The sequence below is a fragment of the Galdieria sulphuraria genome (genome assembly GCF_000341285.1).
Source record: "Galdieria sulphuraria unplaced genomic scaffold scaf_2, whole genome shotgun sequence".
NCBI lineage: Eukaryota > Rhodophyta > Bangiophyceae > Galdieriales > Galdieriaceae > Galdieria > Galdieria sulphuraria.
Genome location: NW_005178473.1, coordinates 132,912 through 153,224, shown reverse-complemented (window position 1 = coordinate 153,224; position 20,313 = coordinate 132,912). Strand labels below are relative to the sequence as shown.

The 20,313-nt window shown below is 39.7% G+C and overlaps 12 protein-coding genes across 13 annotated transcripts; 7 read left to right on the top strand and 5 right to left on the bottom strand.

Moving 5' to 3' along the window:
- The first annotated feature begins 4 nt into the window (after positions 1 to 4).
- Gasu_04610 (uncharacterized protein) lies at positions 5 to 1,359 on the top strand. The gene is made up of 2 exons (XM_005708833.1): positions 5 to 1,176; positions 1,218 to 1,359. The coding sequence occupies exons 1-2, from the start codon at positions 40 to 42 to the stop codon at positions 1,302 to 1,304; spliced, it is 1,224 nt and encodes a 407-aa protein (XP_005708890.1). The 5' UTR covers positions 5 to 39; the 3' UTR covers positions 1,305 to 1,359.
- Positions 1,360 to 1,513: 154 nt separating this feature from the next.
- Positions 1,514 to 3,094, bottom strand: Gasu_04600 (monodehydroascorbate reductase (NADH)). Its single transcript, XM_005708832.1, has 3 exons — positions 3,012 to 3,094; positions 2,801 to 2,961; positions 1,514 to 2,752 (listed from the first exon to the last, which is right to left on the bottom strand). Exons 1-3 carry the CDS (start codon positions 3,058 to 3,060, stop codon positions 1,670 to 1,672), a joined length of 1,293 nt encoding a protein of 430 aa, XP_005708889.1. The 5' UTR covers positions 3,061 to 3,094; the 3' UTR covers positions 1,514 to 1,669.
- A 269-nt stretch (positions 3,095 to 3,363) lies between these two features.
- Gasu_04590 (uncharacterized protein) lies at positions 3,364 to 4,674 on the bottom strand. The gene is made up of 3 exons (XM_005708831.1): positions 4,565 to 4,674; positions 4,351 to 4,514; positions 3,364 to 4,300 (listed from the first exon to the last, which is right to left on the bottom strand). Exons 1-3 carry the CDS (start codon positions 4,636 to 4,638, stop codon positions 3,531 to 3,533), a joined length of 1,008 nt encoding a protein of 335 aa, XP_005708888.1. The 5' UTR covers positions 4,639 to 4,674; the 3' UTR covers positions 3,364 to 3,530.
- Positions 4,675 to 5,084: 410 nt separating this feature from the next.
- Gasu_04580 (phospholipid/glycerol acyltransferase family protein) lies at positions 5,085 to 6,959 on the top strand. Its single transcript, XM_005708830.1, has 3 exons — positions 5,085 to 5,298; positions 5,349 to 5,477; positions 5,535 to 6,959. The coding sequence occupies exons 1-3, from the start codon at positions 5,152 to 5,154 to the stop codon at positions 6,315 to 6,317; spliced, it is 1,059 nt and encodes a 352-aa protein (XP_005708887.1). The 5' UTR covers positions 5,085 to 5,151; the 3' UTR covers positions 6,318 to 6,959.
- Positions 6,960 to 6,985: 26 nt separating this feature from the next.
- On the bottom strand, positions 6,986 to 8,424 carry Gasu_04570 (26S proteasome non-ATPase regulatory subunit 1). Its single transcript, XM_005708829.1, has one exon. The coding sequence runs from the start codon at positions 8,406 to 8,408 to the stop codon at positions 7,653 to 7,655; it is 756 nt and encodes a 251-aa protein (XP_005708886.1). The 5' UTR covers positions 8,409 to 8,424; the 3' UTR covers positions 6,986 to 7,652.
- Positions 8,425 to 8,426: 2 nt separating this feature from the next.
- Positions 8,427 to 9,874, bottom strand: Gasu_04560 (preprotein translocase, Oxa1 family). Its single transcript, XM_005708828.1, has one exon. It carries the CDS (start codon positions 9,820 to 9,822, stop codon positions 8,749 to 8,751), a length of 1,074 nt encoding a protein of 357 aa, XP_005708885.1. The 5' UTR covers positions 9,823 to 9,874; the 3' UTR covers positions 8,427 to 8,748.
- A 16-nt stretch (positions 9,875 to 9,890) lies between these two features.
- Gasu_04550 (monovalent cation:H+ antiporter-2, CPA2 family) lies at positions 9,891 to 12,684 on the bottom strand. The gene is made up of 2 exons (XM_005708827.1): positions 11,217 to 12,684; positions 9,891 to 11,165 (listed from the first exon to the last, which is right to left on the bottom strand). Exons 1-2 carry the CDS (start codon positions 12,678 to 12,680, stop codon positions 9,921 to 9,923), a joined length of 2,709 nt encoding a protein of 902 aa, XP_005708884.1. The 5' UTR covers positions 12,681 to 12,684; the 3' UTR covers positions 9,891 to 9,920.
- A 20-nt stretch (positions 12,685 to 12,704) lies between these two features.
- Gasu_04540 (hypothetical protein) lies at positions 12,705 to 13,859 on the top strand. 2 transcript variants are annotated; one of them, XM_005708826.1, is made up of 3 exons: positions 12,705 to 12,832; positions 12,883 to 13,302; positions 13,356 to 13,859. In XM_005708826.1, exons 1-3 carry the CDS (start codon positions 12,727 to 12,729, stop codon positions 13,421 to 13,423), a joined length of 594 nt encoding a protein of 197 aa, XP_005708883.1. In that variant the 5' UTR covers positions 12,705 to 12,726; the 3' UTR covers positions 13,424 to 13,859. The 2 variants fall into 2 exon arrangements, with proteins under 2 accessions (XP_005708883.1, XP_005708882.1); XM_005708825.1 differs by having other exon boundaries at positions 12,883 to 13,859.
- Positions 13,860 to 13,884: 25 nt separating this feature from the next.
- On the top strand, positions 13,885 to 16,319 carry Gasu_04530 (uncharacterized protein). The gene is made up of 2 exons (XM_005708824.1): positions 13,885 to 15,693; positions 15,745 to 16,319. Exons 1-2 carry the CDS (start codon positions 13,912 to 13,914, stop codon positions 16,183 to 16,185), a joined length of 2,223 nt encoding a protein of 740 aa, XP_005708881.1. The 5' UTR covers positions 13,885 to 13,911; the 3' UTR covers positions 16,186 to 16,319.
- A 5-nt stretch (positions 16,320 to 16,324) lies between these two features.
- On the top strand, positions 16,325 to 17,522 carry Gasu_04520 (uncharacterized protein). The gene is made up of 2 exons (XM_005708823.1): positions 16,325 to 16,409; positions 16,459 to 17,522. Exons 1-2 carry the CDS (start codon positions 16,398 to 16,400, stop codon positions 17,491 to 17,493), a joined length of 1,047 nt encoding a protein of 348 aa, XP_005708880.1. The 5' UTR covers positions 16,325 to 16,397; the 3' UTR covers positions 17,494 to 17,522.
- A 2-nt stretch (positions 17,523 to 17,524) lies between these two features.
- Gasu_04510 (putative transcriptional regulator) lies at positions 17,525 to 19,009 on the top strand. Its single transcript, XM_005708822.1, has 3 exons — positions 17,525 to 17,755; positions 17,808 to 17,944; positions 18,002 to 19,009. The coding sequence occupies exons 1-3, from the start codon at positions 17,551 to 17,553 to the stop codon at positions 18,968 to 18,970; spliced, it is 1,311 nt and encodes a 436-aa protein (XP_005708879.1). The 5' UTR covers positions 17,525 to 17,550; the 3' UTR covers positions 18,971 to 19,009.
- Positions 19,010 to 19,014: 5 nt separating this feature from the next.
- On the top strand, positions 19,015 to 20,309 carry Gasu_04500 (tyrosine aminotransferase). The gene has a single exon (XM_005708821.1). It carries the CDS (start codon positions 19,024 to 19,026, stop codon positions 20,278 to 20,280), a length of 1,257 nt encoding a protein of 418 aa, XP_005708878.1. The 5' UTR covers positions 19,015 to 19,023; the 3' UTR covers positions 20,281 to 20,309.
- Positions 20,310 to 20,313: the final 4 nt, after the last annotated feature.

Genomic DNA, 20,313 nt, shown 5'->3' with positions numbered 1-20,313 from the left:
TACGGATAGCTCTTAACAATCATTCCCAACTTGTGGTGAATGTCCAAGTCGTCGTCTCCTACTTACCGAAAGATATCTTCAGTGTTCCTTGCAGAGTTTGATAACGTAGCAGGTCCACGTAATAATATTTGTATACAACCTTATTCAGTGAAGCCGGTACCTATCGAAGTTTTCGAAAAAGTTTACGAATTCTTGATTCCAAAGCGTTCTCTGTATGGTCAGATAGTTTCTGTGCAAATAGATGGTGTTACCTTTATTGGAAAACCTACTCAAGTAGAAGGCAGCCAATACGAACGTAACGCCTATTTGTTCAATATTGGTTTCTTATTGGAGTCTTTACCTCAAGAACACCCTTTTCTCGTACGTGATATGGTTCCCGTTGTTTTGAAACTTTCGAATGAATTGCTTTCATTGGAAAAGGAAAGAGGTCTTCTTTCCAGACAAGATTGGCAGTCAAGAACGACCTTAAGAACAAAGTTAACCAAAATGGTCAATCAACTTTTTGAAAAAGGTTGTCACTTTCTAGTGTTTGATGCTAGTCATGCGTGCTATTTGAAGGTTCTTTCACGTGCTCCCAGTAATAGTCAAGAGTTATCTGGTCTTGTCAATAACAGTCAGCACTTGAGACTGGATCACGTTCCAGTAGCAATCCGTGCACCGATGTTAGTTGGACAGTTTGCTTCCCAAATAGACCCAAATGTGAGTCAAGTAAGTGTTCATATCAATGGTGTCAACTGTATCGACCAAATCGCATCTCTCACTATACTTGACCGAGAAACAGTGTTTCGCAGTATTGGTGTATTGTTAGATGCTGATATGATAAGATGTATTGACATTTTTCGGTTCCAAAACAGATATGAACCTACTAGCAAACTACACTTTGTCAAAGAGGACATTCATTTTTGGGAACAATGTGATCGTTTGGTTCAGTGCAACTCCCAGTCCTTATTTGGAAGAATTGGTTCTACGAATAGACAAAGTCCTTTGTTCAGTTCAACTCGAAAGCAATCTGGGGTTCAGATAACAGAATCCTTTGCCTCATCAAAAAGTTCACTCGTTCTTTTAGATACTCTGCCTTGTAGTTTGTCAACTGGAAATTCGAATGTTACCCATCATGTACCTTCATATTATTCTTTATACAATTCTTTAAGCAGAATGGAGAGTGTTGAACAACTGGTGAAATCCCATTGGGAGATGTTAAAGACTATTGACATTAGAAAGTGGATTGCATTTGGTATGTTGACAGGTATTATTCGGAGAGTATACGAATATCCCATATGCATGAGACATTCTTGTTTACCTGATATTGCCTCATTATTAGAAAGGGAAGTTGAAACTGAAGACAGTTCAAATGTCAGAATAGATGCAAAGTTATTACAAAAACTGTTGGATGGACGCCATTGTACAGATGAGTTGGGATGCTTATTAAGAGTGTCGTTAAACACATTGGAAACAATTCTGTCAAGTTACCCAAACGAGATTCAAGTTTGGTGGATTGGCGATAGTTGCTTATCAGAAGCTGAATCAATCGAACACACGTTTTTATGAAACACAAACACCAACTATATGAGAGATAACTTCTCTCTATCTCTCTTTTAGACGCACACACATTCACATACGACATCACCAAAATTCCTTTACATAAAAGATGGAAAGGATCGATGGTCCATTAGGAAAAAAAATTCAGACCTTCTTCCGCAGTATGACAAGCTTTCAACTTGGAAATATCTACGGTGGGACGCTCTCTAGCAATCCGTTCGATCTTCTTTTCTTCCTCCGGTGTAGCACTTTCTGTAAAAGTTCCAACGACTTGACCATTTGTTCTTACCCAAACAGCAAATAACTTTGGATTCATTTCTCCAAATACTAAACAAGTGGCATCCTTTGGAGTATCTCCATAAAACTTCCAACTTTTATCAAAGACTCTTGAATAGAAAAAGGGCAAATAATCGTAAGCCTTTTGCGAACCAAAAACAACATCAACTGCATGCATAGCCATTTGTCTGGCATTTCCAACATGTTCCACTCTTGCGAGACGATTGTCATACATTTTCAAAGGAAATGTAGCAACATCACCAATAGCAAAAATGTTGGAGTCACTCGTCTGTAGTTGGCCATTCACTAAGAAACCTCGTTGTTCCATTTTCAAAAAAGGTTCCAAAAGTTTCGTATTTGGCTTTGCACCAATACCAACGACCACCAATTCACTTTTGAGTTCTGTACCATTCGTCAAAACCACTCCAGTCACATGACCGTTCTCATTTCCAACAAATGACTTACAAGAAGGCCCCTTAAGGATCTTTACTCCTTGTCTTCGATAAAAGTCTTCATAAAATTGGGCAATCTCTGGAGTAAAAAGTCGCTCCATCATATGTGCTTCGGGAAAAACCATTGTACAGGAGACTTGATTTTGTACAAGAGCTGCAGCCACTTCCATTCCAATATATCCACCGCCAATCACAACAGCTTCCTTTCCTTTGTGTGCTTGAATAGCATCGTAAAGTTTCTGAGCATCTTGTATGTTGCGGAGACAATAAATGCCTCTATAGTCTGCACCAGAAAACCCAAGATCACTGAATGTTACTGCTGAAGAGCCCGTTGCAACAAACAACTTATCATATTGGACAGTCTCTCCTGAAACAAGCTTCAAGGTCTTTGTTGCAGGATCGACTTGTGTTACTGTCTTGGAAAGTAACAAGTCGATACCGTGTTCAGTGTACCATTCTGGTGACAAGCGTTCTCCACCTGAACCCTACAAACGACTAAGACAAATACAGAAACCAAAATTATAGAAGCATACCACACAGGTGTGAAAACCTGGAAGTCTTGCAGGAGGGTTTCCCATAAGGAAACCTTTTGAAAGTGCAGGTCTTTCATATGGAGCGACGGATTCTTCTGAAATAATAGCAAGTTCACCTTTGCCTAGTCCTTTCTCTACAAAGGCACGAGCAGCATAACCCGCTTAAACAGGAATAATTGAGACTTTTCTAAAAAGTATCAGTTGTTCTTACCAGCTACACCACCACCCAAAACGACATAACGATAGTCTTTGGCTGCCATACTTTTGATGAAAATAATAATAATAAAATAATGGGTTAGCATTCATTATCCAATATTACTAAGCTTTGTTCCACTTCAAGTTTCATTTGGCTTTTTCAAAATAACCAGATCACAAGATCTTGTTACCACAGATGGTTTGTTCGGTTGAGCCAGAGAGGATCATCAAAACACGCTATTTTCTTTACTTGAAAATAATTGCGAATGTGAGAAAATGGAAAGTATTGGTGAAGAAACTTGAAGTTGGAACAAGCAGTGAATTGAACCTACCTTTTCTTTCCTTCACTCCAAATAAAACGCTTTCCACCAAAGTAAACACCTGCGATACCAGCAGCTGCTAAAGTAGTAGATAAAAGACTGAGTAGTCTTTTCATATATTCTTTATTGTAATAAAGAAAAAATGACAGGTCACTATATCCAAAGCAATACAAAAGCTGTGTCGCTTCCACTGGAGAGAAATTACAAAAACATTTTTACTCCGATGAAGGCCTGTTGTTTTCCATATGGAATGAGCGATCTCCGAATAGTCTCGATAGGATATTATCCACGACATTCATTAGACCATGAACAAGTGCAAAATGTCTTTGTCTCGTTTGTATAGAGTTGTTCTTCGTTGTTTCCGAGTCACTTGCTGAGGCACCATTCAATGTTATTTGTTCCAATTTCTGTTGGAGCTTTTCTATTTGTTCTGTTTTGACTGCGATAATAGCACGCTGACACTCAATAATAGAATCCTTTTCATAAACAGTTACTTCGTAACGATCAACTATTTCTGGATACTTCTCGTAGGTGCTTTGAAGATATTCAAGATAGTCAAGATTCTGTTTCATCGCTAAAAATACTTTGGATAAAATATCTCTTATCACTTCTAAAGTGATAGGATGGCCATTTGAGTGACATACTTTGTCGAAACTCTCCAATATACTAACATACGGATCCACTTGACGTGACAAATAGTCCATCATTCTGTTCGAATCTTCACCACTAGAAATACGCTTTGCTTCTATATTCTCTATTGTTTTCAATTGCTGGGCAAAAGTATTTCGAATGGATAGTATTTGTTGATGGATCTCCTCATGTTGCAGTTCAGCTGTCTCATTTCCTTGTCTAGCATTGTTCAGGTTGGACATTTCTAGCTTTTGCCATACTTCTTCTAGTTGCATCTGTTTATGAGACAATTCATTTCTCAACTGCTGAATATGTTGGTCTTTTTCCATGTGTTCCTTCTTTATGGATTCTAAATCTTTAAAATAGTTGGAACGAAATACTGTAGAAGAAATTTAAGGTTCTCACCTTGCTTCAGTTCTTTCAAACTCTCTAATAATAAGTCATTTCTATGCCAATTCTCTTTGGGTATTTCAGTATTCAATACAGTGTGTATGTTGTCTTCTTTTAATGGAGATATCGTAACAGCAGAGTCCTCTCTGTTGTGAGAAGAGGGAAGCAAGGAGGATGCACTGTGTTTTTATACTATGAGCCAGGTAGCTTATAAATGTTGTTGACTTACTATGATAGCAGTGGTTGCTTCTCAGAAACACAACATTGCTTGGAATAGTTTTTAGTTGGGACGTTTCTCAACATCAAATAGAAAAGAATTTGATTTTTGAAATGAAGATTTTAAATGGGCGCCAAATATGATGGGCTAAGGTAGGCCTTGTTGATGAAGGCCAAAAAGAGAAACAATCTATAAAATACATTCAATTCAAGTTTCAAAGAGATCTATCTTTAGCAAGTGTCCTAGAACAGTTCTTTACCAAGATGAATGTCGAGGATTTCCTCTGTAGAAACAATCTGGATTCATGTCTTTAGAAAAAATGGCATGTTCTTTAGCCATATATATATATATATATAAAGCCTATGCCGAGTGCATATTGCCAAATAAGAAATTCTTCAGTACAAACAATGGAATACAATGAGAGCCATCTATATGGCCTGATTAACTAAAGGGGAGTATCTAATGAATCAAGTTGTTTTGGCACAATCTAAGAATGGTGGCCAATTCTCATATCTCAACAAGTTTCTCCCTCAGAAACGTTGTTGTTCATTCTCATTGTAGTTGACTATTCCAAATCGACTCAAAGTCATCGATTTGAGATGAGCGGAGAACTCGAATCAATGGCCATGTATTATACGGACGACTCGATTGTGCAAAACCACAGTGAGCATACCAAAAGTAAGCTTTTGGTTCGAAATCCTTTTGTCCGAAGAGATAGACCTTGGCGACTGTTGGGCCTAATCAAAGTGAGTTGTTTCATTTTATGACGTGGTTTCTTGCCCACTGTCTATGGAAGGTTCTCGTCGGACTTGTGTTGGTACCATTGCGCCTATTATTTTGTTTTTTGCTGTTGGTATTTGTCTGGATTTTGATTCGAATTCTGGCTTTAGGTGTCAGTCGTAAGGATTTAGCATATCATCCCTTGGTAGGTTTCAGAAGGTATGAGATGATTGTAAAAGGTACCCCTATTGGAAAACAGTAGGAGGTTAATGTTATGGTTAGGGCTTGTATTTCTTTTCTTATTCGTCGTGGCGCTCGTCTTTTGTTGTTAATTGTTGGTTTTGTTTGGATAAGTGACGAAAGCCGCACTGTTGTTCCTCCTGATTGCATCGTGGTTTCCAATCATGTTTCTTTCTATGATATTTTATATTTTCTATCAGCGTTTGCGCCACCATTTGTTGCAAAACAAGGCGTTAAAAATATACCTTTTGTAGGATTTATAGCAGAAATAATGGAATGCATATTTGTGGATAGAGAGAATAGAACAAGTCCAAGTGCCACTTCCCTAATTGCTTTACGTTTGGAGAGAATTGACCTGTTGAATATCTCCTTTTCTTCCTGGATGGCTCCTTCAGCACTTGTCATGTTTCCAGAAGGAACAACTTCGAATGGAGATTGTCTCTTACGTTTTCATACAGGGCCGTTTGTACAGAAACGTACCATTCAACCAATAGTACTGCAATATTCTTTTGGCGATGCCGATCCAGCTTTTGTAGGGTTGTCTTTTTTTCATTTTTTACGTATTCTATCAGAGCCATATTATATATTGCGTGTAAACTTTTTGCCAAGATATGTTCCATCTGAAGAAGAAAAGACAAATGGCAGGCTGTTTGCTGAAAATGTGCGTCGCAGAATGGCAACGATTTTGAACCGTGCTCCCGTTGACTTGTCTTATCAAGACAGAATTCGTCGAAAGTTGTCACGCTGTGGTTTGGAGTTTGTATCGTTACATCCTGATACAAGTATTTTGGGTACTTCAGATTAGAAATATTCACTATTTATTGTTTTCAAGGGTTCTGAAGATGACAGTACAACCATAATTCCTTCCGCTACCTGTATCCATACAAATATTCTTGTACAGATATAGAGAGAAAAGTTATGTTGATCTCTTCTTTTTATGTGAATCGGGTAATTGTGGTTTTCCATGAAGCAGCATTGTCTCTACGGAATCGATTTAACTAGGCACAAAATGATTTCCTTTGTATGGATTTCATCTCCTTGTCGTTGCTGCTTTTCTTCATTTAACAATGCAAGTTGGAAATATCTCAAAACGAAAAAGGATATATTGCGAAGAGCTTATAGAAGAAACACTGCTTGTCACTACACTGGAAACAAAAGTGGTCCGCACTGTACTGCCTCTCCAGTAAACAAAGAACCATCTGTTCTTCCTCAAATGTCTCGATATCCAAAAAGCCTCCAAGAACAAGAATATTATATCAACCTTGTAGTTGAAGCTGTCAACAGGCACGATGCTTCTTCTGCTTTGAGAAAATCAGTTACTCTATTGCTTCCTGACTTGAATCCAGAGTTGGATATCTATGACAGAAGATTTCTGTTGAGATTGGTATGGGGACTAGTGAGGCTATTGGTATTGGAGAAACAAAAACGAGTAAGAATAGTGGTGCAAGGGCCATCGGTTTCAGGAGGTATTCCACTGGCCGTCGCTGGTTTATTGCGATATCTGAACGAAGACTATCAAATATCTCGTGCAAGTTGGGATGGCAAGTTACAGACACACGTTTCTATTAGCACATTGGGAGAGTGTTTGACACAAAAAGACATTGACCAAGACTATTGTATCGTCATCACACCAACCAATGCAGTATCTACTCCGATAACAGAGCAACTTTTCCAATTGACTCAAAAATATAGCAACAAACCCATCCTATTGATCAACCCATCTTTAAAAGATGTTCCTAGTACTGATGGAATTATGCAAGTTCGAGGAAGAAAGGAAAGAATGGAGTTCATTGAAACTTTCGAAGATGTATTTTATTTGAGACCACTTTATAAAACGGGAACTTTGTATCCCATTCAAGGAGTATTGCTTAGAAAGTATCCTTCGCCATGGGAAGTATGGAAAATGTATAATGATGACTTCCAAAAGGAGCATTATATACTTTTAAAGGAATGCCAACGGAAACCTGACCGTCAAACGTTGACGAACATATTCAAGTCATCGATTTCTCCATCAACGACAACATTCAATAAGAATACAACAAAGGAAGCAGCACGTCCAATTATCTTATTTTTATCCTTTGCCTTGCTGTTTTTATTCTTTCTCATTCTTAGGAATCATTTGACCTATACTCGTCTCATTTTATTCTGGCCACCAACCTTGTAACTCAGGTGCAAGTAAATCTCGTGCTGTGTATCCTTCTTCGTTTCGAATAGAGCTATCTATACCTTTGGTTGCTAACAATATTTGCACAGTACTACGATATCCCATTTCACAAGCCAAATGTAAAGCTGTGTCTCCTTGTCGATTGCGTACGTTAACGATTGCACCCCTACTTAACAGAAAAGCCAAACACTCATCGTTTCCCTTTTGTGCTGCTCTCATAAGAGGGGTATAACCGTGTACATCTACTGCGTTGACCAATGCACCGTATTCTATCAACAATTTGCATATTTCCAAGTTATTCTTACTTGCTGCACAGTGCAGTGGAGTCAGCTGCGAGTCGTCGGTTTTGACATTCACCATATCCAACGAATTGCCTAGGGCTTGAGAAGCACTCAACAACCACTGAACCACTTGAGTGTTACCACAACTACAACTAGAGTGTAGCGGAGAAAAACCTCCGTCGTCACTAGTGGCGATAGGTGAGCCTGCCTCAAGTAACAAGGGAACCCACTGATTCCATTCTCTTCGAGCACAAGCCCAGTGTAATAGTGTTCGGCCGTCCTCGTCTTTGTTCGTTAGTTCTCTAGTGTCCTTCAATTGGGTCAACCACTGCGTGACACTATTTGTATCTCCTTTACTGAGAGCTTCCCAAGGTATACTGGAACAAGTCTTACTATCTTGTGCTTTGTAAGAAGGTACCCAGGCATATTGTGAATCTTCTTCCATGGACATCCAATGTGATGCATGGCACAGCTATATGCTTGCTTTATGATTTGCAACTTGTGTCCATAATTGACTTTGTTGTCGATACAACAAAATACTAAAACTTCTATGCCTAGGAGCCTTGTCATAAAGTTTGAGAGATTTTTTCCCTGTCACGGGTGCAGCTTTTTGAAACGCAGAAGACTGGCTTGTTTCTGTTTTCCTTTGGCTACTCGACTTGGAATCCTGTACAATACTAGATTCCGCTTCGTGACTAGTTGCGCTTTTCTTATATGGTAAGGGTGGAAGTCTCAACAATGCACGGACACTGGTAATACTGAACACCAAATTTTGTAAAAACGAAAACAAGTTACTGGGAATCCAGTAACAAAAATATGGCACAAGGCATCTTGGCTGTTAAAGGGATGATTGCCAATCCAAATAATCGAAACACGTTGATCCACTGTTTGTTAGTAGGAGTTGCACCGGTTGTTAAAGATAGTTGCAAGTTGAGAAGAAATATTCCAGCGCACAAAGTGGGCATCAAGAACAGTGGATCAGGTTTAGACAAGTCTTCAAACCAACTAGTTCCTCCTGTTTGAAAACTTGGGATGGTTTCTGCCATTTTACGCAGTCCGAAAAAGAAAGCTAAGAAAACCGGTGTTTGTACCAACGGACCCAACATGGAACGAAACGGATTGATATCATTTTCTTTGATCACTTTCATATATTCCTGTTGATATTGTTTGGCTTGATCGAGTTTGCCTCTGCTTTTCGCATCAAACATCAAATCTTGAATCTCCTTTAGTCTAGGTTGAATGGTATTCATGATAGCGGCATTGCGCATGGCTATTAAAGTGAAGGGCAACATCACAAAACGTACCACAACAGTACACGTTACAATCAATCCCCACCACGGCATATCAGTAGAGTCATGAAGATACGTCAGATAAGATATTACTGGATCGTACCAATTGCTCGTCACTGCCGAAGAAGGAGTGGCAACATCACTTGCAACAGTTTCTTGCGTCGCAGTAGCCCAGGAATTGGCAACATTATCCACACCCGAGGAGTTATCAGTCCAAGAACCTGTGTTGGAGTGTGCGTCATGACCACCGGAGGAAGGAGAAGTGTCTTCTTTGTCGACTACTTGAAAAGAAGTCAAGTCTTGGTTGCCTTGTGCTTGTTGTTCTGACTTTATGCTGTTGTGATGCATATTTTCACAAAATAAAATAGCTCTACTACTACCACCAACTCTATCCACTGGCAAATTGTACAAAGACCGACGAACAGCAACGGACGGCAAATAGTTGTTTCCATAAAAACGCACATCAGTTGAAAGATTTCTACACTTTGAATAATATACTTTGCTTTGAAAAGACTCCAACCACACTACATTTCTCCAGTGTCGGCTTGCACGGAGTAGTACCGTTTTCCACAACATCTTATCCTACCCCACTCTAAAAAAAGTCATAGGATGACCCATTTCTATTCACTCTGTCGGTTGCCTACGGAAAAAAGAATTATTTTATTGTTTCATATTCATCGTACTGAATCATCCAATGACTCAGTTGTCGAAATAATAGGATCTTCCGACTTTTTATGTTGTCCTACAATCTTTTCCAAAGAAGAATCGTCTTGCTGGCTCCCATTACTACTAGTCGATGGTTCCTCCTTGATTGGAAAATGGACTTCCTTTTCCTGTGCAAGGTTTGTAGAAATATTCTTCTCTTGTGATGAAGGAAGAGATGCGGAGTGACTTGTATCATCTTCTTCCACTGCTGCCATTTCCATTTTATCCACAGAAGGAGTTGTGGATACAACATGAGACTCTTCAAGTAAGTTACTCGTTATCATTTTGCTCTCGTTCAAAGAAGAGCTACTGTTATCATTCGTTTCATCCAACGAAGATATCAAAGAACTGGAAGTTGTTTTTTTCGTTTTCGTTTCAGATGAAGGAGAAAACGGACTTCGGGGGTTAAGTGCACTGGTTCCAATAGATAAACCAGCTTCTTTAAAAGTTTTCTTTCTAGCTTCGTCAATCAATGCGTTCACTTCTTCTATTGGAGTTCCATAGGCTAGTAACACTGCACCACCCAATAATAAGCTGGACTCCAACAACTCAGGGACAATAGCAGTAGCACCTGCGAGTTGTAACGTCTGTTGATGTTTCGTATCTCTGGCTCGTACAAAGATTTGTAAATCAGGATATTCTCTTCGTAAAGATTGTACAGCTCGAGATGCTGCTACAGGATCATCCAAAGTGATGACCACTGCCTTCGCCCTTGAAACACCTGCTGCTTCAAGCACTTCGGGACGACATGCATCTCCAAAAAATACAGGCAGTCCTTTGTTTCTTGCTTCGATAACTCTCGAAGGACTCATATCAAATGCTACATATCGTATCAATCTGGCATTCAGCATTTCGCAAATCGATTGTCCTACTCTACCAAAACCTGCCACAATAACAAAATCTCGAGCATCAGCAATATCTTCGCTTCTAGCTCCAATCAAACCACGGCGTCTTTCAATTCGTGACGCTAATTGGGAACCAATGGAAGACAAAAGTGGAGTGGTTGCCATGGAAAGCGCTACTACCAATAACAGCAACTGTGAAAGATCTGCAGGAAGCAAACCTGCTCTTTGTGCAGCACCAAAAGTAACAAAGGCAAATTCACCACCTTGTGCTACCAATAAACCAGTTCTTATCGCATTTGAAAAAGAAAGACCAAATAATCTGGCTAAAACTGTGATTATACCAGCTTTCATCGTAAGCAAACCTAAAACCTAATAACAATGTGACGAATGATGAAAACACTTATCAAAATCAATGCTTACCAACGATGAAACAACGGGTAGATTCGCCAAAGCTAATTTCAAATCTATGCTAAAACCAACAGTTATAAAGAAAAGGCCTAAGAGTAGACCTCGGAAAGGTGCAATATCTGCTTCAATTTGGTGACGATATTTTGTCTCAGCCAACAACACACCAGCAAGAAAAGCTCCCAAAGTATCGGATAACCCTAAGCCTTCTGTGACTGCAGATGTCGATAATACAGTAAATAAGATAACTCCAACAAAAGCTTCTGGAGATTTGGCTGCAGCAACAGTACGAAATACTTTTTCAAGAAATAACCTTCCAGTTGCGAATATAACAGCTAAGGCTACAGACGCTTTCATGGCTGCTACCATCAACGCAGAAACCAACACTTTAGGGCCTCCAGACTTGGTAGCGAGAAGAGGAATAACCACTAACAGGGGCACTACAGCAATGTCTTGTAACAATAAAATACCGAATGATGCACGCCCAAATCTTGTTCCTATTTCACCTCTTTCAGATAATAGTTGAAGAACGAAAGCGGAAGATGATAACGCTAAACCTCCACCGATAACGGCACAAGTTTCCAAAGGTAGGCCTGCTATCATCGCACTAATAGCAAAAGCAGCACCACAAATCAAAAACTGAGATAAGCCAAGTTCAAACACGTCCTTTTGCAGTTTGCGTAATCTATCTAAACTCAACTCCAAACCCATTTCGAAAAGAAAGAATACCACTCCCCATTCTGCAAGTGTCCTACTTGCTACGACGTCACGAACAAGATGAAAGCCATTAGGACCCAAGACCAATCCAGCAATTAAAAACCCTAAAATAGGGGATGTATTGAGTTTCCTCATAATCGGAACAACGATAATAGTAGCCAACAGTAACACCAAAGTATCTGATACTGTGGAAGGGATATGGATGGAAAGAACTTTCCAAAAGGAACCAACACGAAATAGCTCACTGAATAAAGATGATCGATTTTTCAAAAACAGCGCATCGGATGCCTCCTTGACAGACTTTGATTTCTTTTCCTTCCTTTGTACAACTAGTGCTATACGGCGACAATTACTCGAAGGATTTTTAATTAGAGAAGATTTGTGGAATTCTACTGCATAAGGGTAGTTCGACTCTAAATGGAAGGCTTCGAAGGTCGAAGCAGAAGCTATTCGTGAACGTGGCCACAACAAAGACAAAGTCAACAAAGCAAGGCTCCAAGGAAACGAAAGCCTTTTCAGTGGCGGCTTTTCAACACAACAAAACACTCTTCTACTTGATGTATTCAAAGAGTCCAACTTATGCTGCTTTCTCGACACAAGGCGCTGCTGAAAACCAAGTGACAACTTGAAGTCTCTCCTCAACGATATTTTTTCTGGAATAAAACTGAAACATAGGGACAAACCGTTGCAGCAAGTTTTCAAAAACTTTCTAGTCGAGCACAACTGTAAGTCCTCTTGAAGTGGATAATACGCATTCAACATAAAAAGAGGAGCCACTGACCAAAGAATTTGGTACAAAGCATTTCTGATGATGATGGCATCTTCTTGGGAGAAATGTGAAGAGCTGGTTTTAGGAAAGAGCTTTGTCCACAGTATAAAAGGAGGAGACAATGTCTCTTCTTGTATTTTGAGATGTAAGTCATACGTGTATTGCAACTCTGAACTTTATTCATCTTTGAAACAGATGAATTTTGTCCTGCTTCCGTACAGGACTGTTCACAAGGTTGTTTGAGTTGGGAGCCAAGTGGAACTGTTGCTCTTAACTTCTACAAGCAGGGAGGAAATGGAGAACCCTCACCTACACCTGCTTCACTTTCTGGAAGGTTGGCACAGAATGAAGGCCAATTGAGAAGAAACGAAGCAACATCTGGCGAGAACTATATTCTTATTCAAGAAGAAACTTATTGGAGACTGGAAAAGGTAGACCTCTCAGTAGTACACTTGCGTCCTTTCAGATCTTCGCAGAAAGTTGCACAAAAGACAAACACAGTGTATTCTGGGCAGTCTCCTTCTTCCAACAGAAGCACTCCTATTCACATTCGGGCGTCATCTACTCCTTCTTCCCCAGCAACTAAACTGACCCCAGATACTGTGGGTAACAAAAGTAAGTTTCAAGTTATATTATGAGTGTTTGTGTCACTACAACAACTGTTGCAGAGAGGAGTACGTCCAACGGGGAAATTTTGGAAGGTCCTCGTAGTAACAAGAACAGAAAATTACCCTAGAAGGAAGAGATTTGGCAAGTTCGGAAAGTCTCTTGATAATTCTTGTCGTAGTAAACAGTTTTGCTTATGCTGTAGCAAGGTGAAAACGAAGCCTTGTTGCGAGAAACCGGTTCTGCAGGGTCCTTTATTCCACAATATGCAGAGGGATATATTTTAGTGAGAGGAGGAGTGTTGGGTTTTTTTGTACGTAAAAGTGCCAGCTATAAGGAGATGTCTTTGCATAAATAATATTTGGATATTTTTGATATTTCACTTGTAGATAATACACTTACTTTGTGAGAGCTTTTCAAAAATTCGAAATCTTTTGGAATGATTTTTCACATCATCTCTTGTCCCAAGGCGCCAATTCTTGTCATTTTTAAATTTGTGTTTTCAAAGCTCCTTACAACCAAAACAAAAACAGCCTGAACTGAAGCGATATGAATCCATCTGAGGAACGAACGAATGTTTCTAACCCTCAACTACAAGCTTCTGGGATTTTCTCGTTTATGGACACAAAAGTGGATATAAGCAGCTCTGATATTACGACGAGCCTACAAGAACTGATTGAAGAATACTCAGAGCCTACCGTTACCAGTATGGAGATAATGCAGAAAGCACTAGTAGCTGTTCGTAACTCATGTATAAACAGAGAGCATGAAAGCAAGTCTGAAATTGGCAAAAATGAAGAATGGTCAATTACACAAGACATTGTTGTATGTCTGCCTCGCTTGGCCACAGCAATGAGGAAGAAGTTTCTAGGAGCGGAATGTCCTTTGGAGCTCAAGCAAGAGAGCTATCAAACTCTATGTCAAATATCGCGATTGCTAATAAAAGAAGATTATGAATTCGATGAAATCTTTCATATATGGAGGCAAAGATTGGTTCCTACTGCATTCGAAGATGCTTCTAGTGATCAATATTCATTGGCGAAATGGGCATTGAAGTTTCTATCGTTACTCATTCCTGATATGTCTTATTCTGTCCTTCAAGATGAGGAATCCAAAAAGTATGTTGAGTGGATAGCAAACTTCCCAAAATCACATCGACATGCCGAACAGTTGAATATCATATTGAAAAGGGCATCAGAGTTGGAAGATTCAAACGATATACTATTGGCTAGAAGAGTTGCTAATTTGCTCTCAACATGGAGACCTCTCCACTTGAAGATGCAAAAGGTCTCATCCGACATCAAAGATTCAAAGGAATCTGTCGTTGGCACATTTGCCTTTTCTGACGAAACACCATCGAAGACTTCTCAAAATATGATCAAATCCAAAAAAGAAGGTGAAGCCTATTCAGAAGACTCACAAGATGTCTTTCATACGCCACCTTCATCCAAATATCGTCAAAGAGATGAGTCAAAGTTACCTCGATCAGCAAAAAAGAATCTTGATTCCGATGATTTCGCTTGGATAACACATAATCAAGCAGAGGTAATTGAAGAATTTGCCAGCTCCGTCAGAAAGCATGCCGAGATTGTAACTCGAATGTCAAACATTGGCTGCCTTGATAATGAATTTCCAGAGAAAGAGTTTTCCGACCTCACATTGAAAGAACGGCACATGGAGAATGAGATCCAATCAAATGAAGCTAATTCGAACAAGGAAAATAACAAAGAAGACTTGGATCTGAACAAGGCAGCATACAATAATGAGTTGAAAGCTCTTCGAGAGACAGTCACAAAAAAGGCTCTAGAAGAAGCTGGTATAGTGATCGAGGAATATCAAAATCTGTTGAAGAAATATCAAAACGAATTTCGTGCAAAGATTGAATTAGAACATATCGTTCAGCAGTATGAAGCGACACTTCGAAAGACCATCTCACAAAGCCAGAGTCAAATGAATGTTCGTTTGGTTACTCTTGAGACTGAAAAGAGGAAGTTGACAGCTGAATTGATGGCAATGAAGGAAGCGCAACAAAACAAAAATTCTTCGAACCAGAGTGAACAGACTATTACCATAGAACAAATGAATAAGAAAGATGAAAAGATTCGTAAACAGGAAGAAATGTTAGAAAGTCTTCAAACTGAGCTATGGAAAGTAGAGAAAGACTATAATTCCTTGCGATCAGATGCGGAAATGAAGCTATCTCAGGCATTTAAGCAGGTATGTTTATACAGAGATGAATATTTGAAACAATCGAAAGCGTTTCATGATCTGCAAGATGAGATGGCTTTCGAGAAGAAGATGCTAGAGGAAAAGAGTACGGAGGTTATAAAATGCATGCAAGAAAAACAAAAGGCATTTGAAGAAAAGGAAAAGTTACAAGAAGTCGTATCAGAAGAAAAGGTGATTGAATATAGTTTCTGTTTAGTCTTGTTTTTTCTTACATTTGCTTAGAGAAAAGTAAAAAATTGGGAAGAGCAGGCAAATAATTGGAAGCTTCAGTACGAAGAGAAGTGTTCGTTGTGTTTGCAATTACAAGCCGAACTTGAGACCTTACAAAACTGGAAGACCCAACACGATAGTGTCGAGAGTGAGTTTTATGACACGAAGAAGCAGTTGGAGTCACTTCAACTTGCTTGGAGAGAAATGAATGAACAAAATCAGAGACTGAAAGTGCGGGTATATGACCAATCACAAGAGTTAGAACACTTGAAGTCTACAAGAGGGAGTGAAAACTTAAGGAACGAAAAAGATGCCACAATTCAGAAACTGGAAAGTCAACTTAGAACCAAGTTTAAGGAAAATGAGCAGTTGGGTACCCTTTGTGAAGAGTTACTTAGCAAACTAGAAGCTATGGAGAAGAAGCAAAACCAGCTAGAATCTGCAAGCGGATAAAAAAGTAAATATGTTGTTCTGATCAAAATGCCCTTGAAAGTACTCTTCACATGTTGTCTGTTGCACTTGACAAAATTGATGTCACGCAAGCTCCTTTCAGCACATATTGGGAGAGCCAACAATTATTTTACACGGTTCTCGTTGAGTTTTCTAAAAATGCCCAATTTCTTTGTGGATTTTATCGGTAACCGTCGTTGGACTTGTCAGTATTCATGAATGAAGAAGTGAGTAGTCTCGGATATGTTTTGTAGTCTTTCACTTATTGTGTGCTAGGCTCTTGGCCGTTGCATTCAACGGCTGGGAACTGTATTCAAAGACCTGGGTCAAGTGTTTTTAGGGTTTTCAGAAAACCTTTCCCAACAGCATGCTTCTTCACAAACTCCACATGAGCAGCCATCACCTTTGAATGCTCAATCAAAAAGTACCAAGACACCTGAAAAAAGTATCTCAACTGAACAAAAGGCTTCTGCGTCAGCGCAACAACGACAACAACAGACCCATTCTGGCGCAGTTGAAAAATTGGCTTCTTCTCCGCAGCGTGAAAAGATGACCACTAGCCCAACAAAGGCTATGCAACAGACAACTCCAGCCATAGAACGAAAAGAGTCTTTGACTAGTGAGCCCGCCGTTGCTAATAAGACGGCGGAACAAGTCAAACCATCGCCTGTTTCGGAACCTGCTGTCACACCTATGAAAGATGTACAGAGTATCGATCACGGAAATGTGGAGTCATCTAGAAAGAGCGATAAGAAGAAGAAGAAAAAAGACAAACATCTGGATAGTCACCGAAAGCATAGCGAATCGAAGGAGAAACATAAAAAAGATTCTAAGAAAAAGAAACACAAGCACTCTTCTGAAAAGAAAAAGAGAAAACACGATTCAGAAGAGCATGCTATGGTTTCAGAAGCAAGTGACGATAATAATACCACCGAAAGTTCACAACAATCTCAACTTCGTACTGTGTCTTCTTCACAAAATGATATTGTCTCGACACAACAAAGGCAGCAAGAAGGGCAAGGACATTCCAACGGAGATCACGTTACAAGTCTTGCAGAGAATGGCCAAGAGGCTTCGCAAAAAAACAAGCGTCCTAGACAAAACTGGAACGAGGAAGATGATAAACTATTTCTTGACAGTATTAACAAAGCTTTAGGAGCCAATCCTTACTTGACCGAAAGGGAAGTAATAGGTCGACTAGAACAGGACTTTGCGGGTAAGCGAAAACGCGAACAACTCCGGAAGCACTATCAATCTTTTCAGAAATCCGGTAAATTGCCTCCAGGCGCACCTACAAAGAGCGACGCATAACTTAGAAGAATAAAAGTTGCCTAGTGTTTTTGAAACACGAAACGATTGTGTTTGTGAATGACTCTGGTTGAAATAAATAGAAAAGAAATCGCATTTGCTGGTCTCATTAGAGCAAATATGGCTTCAGGTGGTGGTTTGGTTTCTGATCAAAACAGGCAACTTGTTATTGTCTTATACAGAGCACTCCTTAGTTCTGCTAGACGTTTTGATAAGAACCCCGCGTGGAAAGCTCTCATAGCTTCCAAACCAAGAGAGCAGTATGGTGAGGTACTCTTGTTTTGTAGTGTTGGCTATCTAAAACGTGAATCTATCAGACTTTTTGAGACAACGTTGGCTGCCAAGTCATACCAAACAACCTGAGGACTCTATAGAACGCTTAAAACAATCATTTTTATACTCTGTTGTGGAGGACCTTCTTCAGGGAGGTACCTTTTACAAGCCATTTTGTTCGGTAAGTTGAGCATAAAGTACATGGATTGACCTATTTGTTTGACAACAATCTATCTAGTGGCAAAATACCTTGAAAGAAGCTTTCCGGCTTCGTTTTCGGGAGTACTCAGCTTTTGTCTACTCAGATAAGCTTCAGTCTTCCCTAGTTGACTTGGGCTTCAAGGGTCTTCGAATCCTTCAACATTTCGAAAATATGGCACATTCTGAGTTAGGGTTAGCAGGAGGCAGTTTTCCATTGAAACAAGGAGAGTATCCTTCTTTAAACCTGGACCTAATTGATGAGATACAGAAAGGCGCACTTTTGGTGTCCCATCCCCTTTTACCCGGTGCTTTTGCTAGATCTTTGATTCTCATTCACGAATATTATCCCCAAACAGGTGCGAAAGGGTTTTGTTTGAATGGTAGTAAAGTTGGAGTATTCGAGCCTTCGGTTCTATTGAGTAGCGGCGTTTCCAAGTTGCGAGGAGAGCTGAACGTGGAACTAGCAGATAACACTCTTGGAAGAAAGGACGATGAAAACGAACAAGTATATCCACTATCACCTCAGCCAGTATATTGGGGTGGCCCTGTTGCTACGAATACTTTGTTTGTTTTACATCCGTTTCCCGAAATGGAAGGTGCTGTTGCTGTTGGCCACGGTATTTATATGGGTGGTCGTTCTTCTGCTATTATAGATTCAATTCGAAAAGGAAAGGCACACTTTGAAGACTTTTTGCTTTTAGCGGGATGTTCTTCATGGAGTTCTGATCAACTCGAAGGAGAACTGAAACAACATTCTTGGTTCCTTACGAACGGGAATGATATTGATAAGTTGTTTCATTTTTCCTCACCTACTGTCCATTTTCCAGAACAACTGCCACGGAAAGATCCCAGTGACACTACAAAGAAGGAAGAAGATATCAAATGGTTACAAAACTATAGATGGAAAAGTATTTTATGGAATTTAGGTGGCGAATATGCGCACTTTACGAATATTCCATGTTGGAAAGGAAATCACGCCATGGAATTTGTTGAAGATTGTGGTTAATTGAAAATGTCTTGTAGGCTGTCCACAGACCAAATTGGTTGTTTGTGAAACTTATGACTCGTTCATTGATAGACGACGATAAGGCTAATACTTTTATGGTCCAAGGTTCTAGTCGAACCAGTCCTGAAGATAATGGTGTTCGGAAATATGTTGAAAAAGTTTCTTCTGTTTCTGGTGTATCAAAATCTGTGATTGCTCTTGCCGGTGGGGATCCCACTGGCCTGGAGAATGTGTACCCACCAACAGTTGTAAGAGACAAGTTGGTAGAAGTTATTCATTCATCCAACTATAACTCGTATTGTCCGTCTGGTGGTTTACCACAAGCCAGAGCAGCAGTTGCACGTTATTATGCTAACCATAGTTCTGTTCCACTAAAGGCTGAAGATGTGTTTATCTGTTCTGGAGCAGCAGGAGCCCTTGACTTGGTATTTGCTTCACTTTGCAATGCAGGAGATAGTTTGCTTCTTCCAGAGCCAGGATTTCCCTTGTTTCGCTCTATTGCAAATGCCCTGAATATCGAATGTCGCTATTATCAGTTAGATCCCACCAACCATTTTAGCATACAGTTGGATTCCATTCGGAAAGCAAAGAATGAACGTACCAAAGCCATTGTAGTTAACAATCCGCACAATCCTTGTGGTCATATACTGTCCTCAGATGAAATGAATGCTGTTGTCCACGTTGCCAAAGAATTAAGGTTGCCTATTATTGCGGATGAAGTTTACGAAGAGATTATTCTTGATGAGGAGTCCAAATTTATTTCGTTTCTTTCTTTTGCCCGTGAAATATCCGTTTTGAAGATATCAAGTATTAGTAAACTTTATGTCGCTCCAGGTTGGAGAATTGGATGGTGTGTTATAGGTGACAAGTCTGATTCTTTGCAAGATATTCGTGCAGTAATGAAAAGGTTATCCATGCGATTGATATTTCCTTGTTCCCTTACTCAAGCAGTATTACCAACTATGCTAGAAAATGCCAACCTACAACGACAGCAAGTTACTCGACTTATTCGACAAAATGCCTTTACGTTTCAGTCGATCATTCAATCAGCACACATTCAAGGACTCGATGTTTCTATCCCTGAAGCAGGATTGTTTCTGTTTGTGAAACTGGACCCAAACATGCTAACCACTATCTCGGATGATGTCGAATTTGTAGACCATTTGTTACAAGAACAAGCGGTTGGTGTCGTTCCAGGGCAAGCTTTTGGTATTAAAAATTATATTCGAATAGCACTTACCACAAGTAAAAGCAACATGGAACAAGCTGCTTACAGAATCATTCACTTTTGTAAAGGCAAATGTGCGTAATAAATACCACCAGTTGATTTTTGATAAGAATGG

Excerpts from the sequence above, each read along its gene's own strand:
- Gasu_04610 (XM_005708833.1), top strand. The coding sequence starts at position 40 with ATGTCCAAGTCGTCGTCTCCTACTTACCGAAAGATATCTTCAGTGTTC. Across the intron at positions 1,177-1,217 it reads TGGAGAGTGTTGAACAACTG|AAAGTGGATTGCATTTGGTA; the intron begins GTGAAATCCCAT and ends TATTGACATTAG.
- Gasu_04600 (XM_005708832.1), bottom strand. The coding sequence starts at position 3,060 with ATGGCAGCCAAAGACTATCGTTATGTCGTTTTGGGTGGTGGTGTAGCT. Across the intron at positions 2,962-3,011 it reads TTTGGGTGGTGGTGTAGCTG|CGGGTTATGCTGCTCGTGCC; the intron begins GTAAGAACAACT and ends TTCCTGTTTAAG. Across the intron at positions 2,753-2,800 it reads CAGGTTTTCACACCTGTGTG|GGTTCAGGTGGAGAACGCTT; the intron begins GTATGCTTCTAT and ends AGTCGTTTGTAG.
- Gasu_04590 (XM_005708831.1), bottom strand. The coding sequence starts at position 4,638 with ATGTTGAGAAACGTCCCAACTAAAAACTATTCCAAGCAATGTTGTGTT. Across the intron at positions 4,515-4,564 it reads AAGCAACCACTGCTATCATA|TGCATCCTCCTTGCTTCCCT; the intron begins GTAAGTCAACAA and ends ATAAAAACACAG. Across the intron at positions 4,301-4,350 it reads TTTGAAAGAACTGAAGCAAG|ATTTAGAATCCATAAAGAAG; the intron begins GTGAGAACCTTA and ends ACTATTTTAAAG.
- Gasu_04580 (XM_005708830.1), top strand. The coding sequence starts at position 5,152 with ATGAGCGGAGAACTCGAATCAATGGCCATGTATTATACGGACGACTCG. Across the intron at positions 5,299-5,348 it reads GACTGTTGGGCCTAATCAAA|GTTCTCGTCGGACTTGTGTT; the intron begins GTGAGTTGTTTC and ends TGTCTATGGAAG. Across the intron at positions 5,478-5,534 it reads ATTTAGCATATCATCCCTTG|GAGGTTAATGTTATGGTTAG; the intron begins GTAGGTTTCAGA and ends GGAAAACAGTAG.
- Gasu_04570 (XM_005708829.1), bottom strand. The coding sequence starts at position 8,408 with ATGTCCATGGAAGAAGATTCACAATATGCCTGGGTACCTTCTTACAAA.
- Gasu_04560 (XM_005708828.1), bottom strand. The coding sequence starts at position 9,822 with ATGTTGTGGAAAACGGTACTACTCCGTGCAAGCCGACACTGGAGAAAT.
- Gasu_04550 (XM_005708827.1), bottom strand. The coding sequence starts at position 12,680 with ATGTTGAATGCGTATTATCCACTTCAAGAGGACTTACAGTTGTGCTCG. Across the intron at positions 11,166-11,216 it reads TACCCGTTGTTTCATCGTTG|GTTTTAGGTTTGCTTACGAT; the intron begins GTAAGCATTGAT and ends CATTGTTATTAG.
- Gasu_04540 (XM_005708826.1), top strand. The coding sequence starts at position 12,727 with ATGATGATGGCATCTTCTTGGGAGAAATGTGAAGAGCTGGTTTTAGGA. Across the intron at positions 12,833-12,882 it reads CTCTTCTTGTATTTTGAGAT|ATGAATTTTGTCCTGCTTCC; the intron begins GTAAGTCATACG and ends TCTTTGAAACAG. Across the intron at positions 13,303-13,355 it reads AGATACTGTGGGTAACAAAA|AGAGGAGTACGTCCAACGGG; the intron begins GTAAGTTTCAAG and ends CAACTGTTGCAG.
- Gasu_04530 (XM_005708824.1), top strand. The coding sequence starts at position 13,912 with ATGGACACAAAAGTGGATATAAGCAGCTCTGATATTACGACGAGCCTA. Across the intron at positions 15,694-15,744 it reads AAGTCGTATCAGAAGAAAAG|AGAAAAGTAAAAAATTGGGA; the intron begins GTGATTGAATAT and ends ACATTTGCTTAG.
- Gasu_04510 (XM_005708822.1), top strand. The coding sequence starts at position 17,551 with ATGACTCTGGTTGAAATAAATAGAAAAGAAATCGCATTTGCTGGTCTC. Across the intron at positions 17,756-17,807 it reads CAAACCAAGAGAGCAGTATG|ACTTTTTGAGACAACGTTGG; the intron begins GTGAGGTACTCT and ends TGAATCTATCAG. Across the intron at positions 17,945-18,001 it reads TTTACAAGCCATTTTGTTCG|TGGCAAAATACCTTGAAAGA; the intron begins GTAAGTTGAGCA and ends CAATCTATCTAG.
- Gasu_04500 (XM_005708821.1), top strand. The coding sequence starts at position 19,024 with ATGACTCGTTCATTGATAGACGACGATAAGGCTAATACTTTTATGGTC.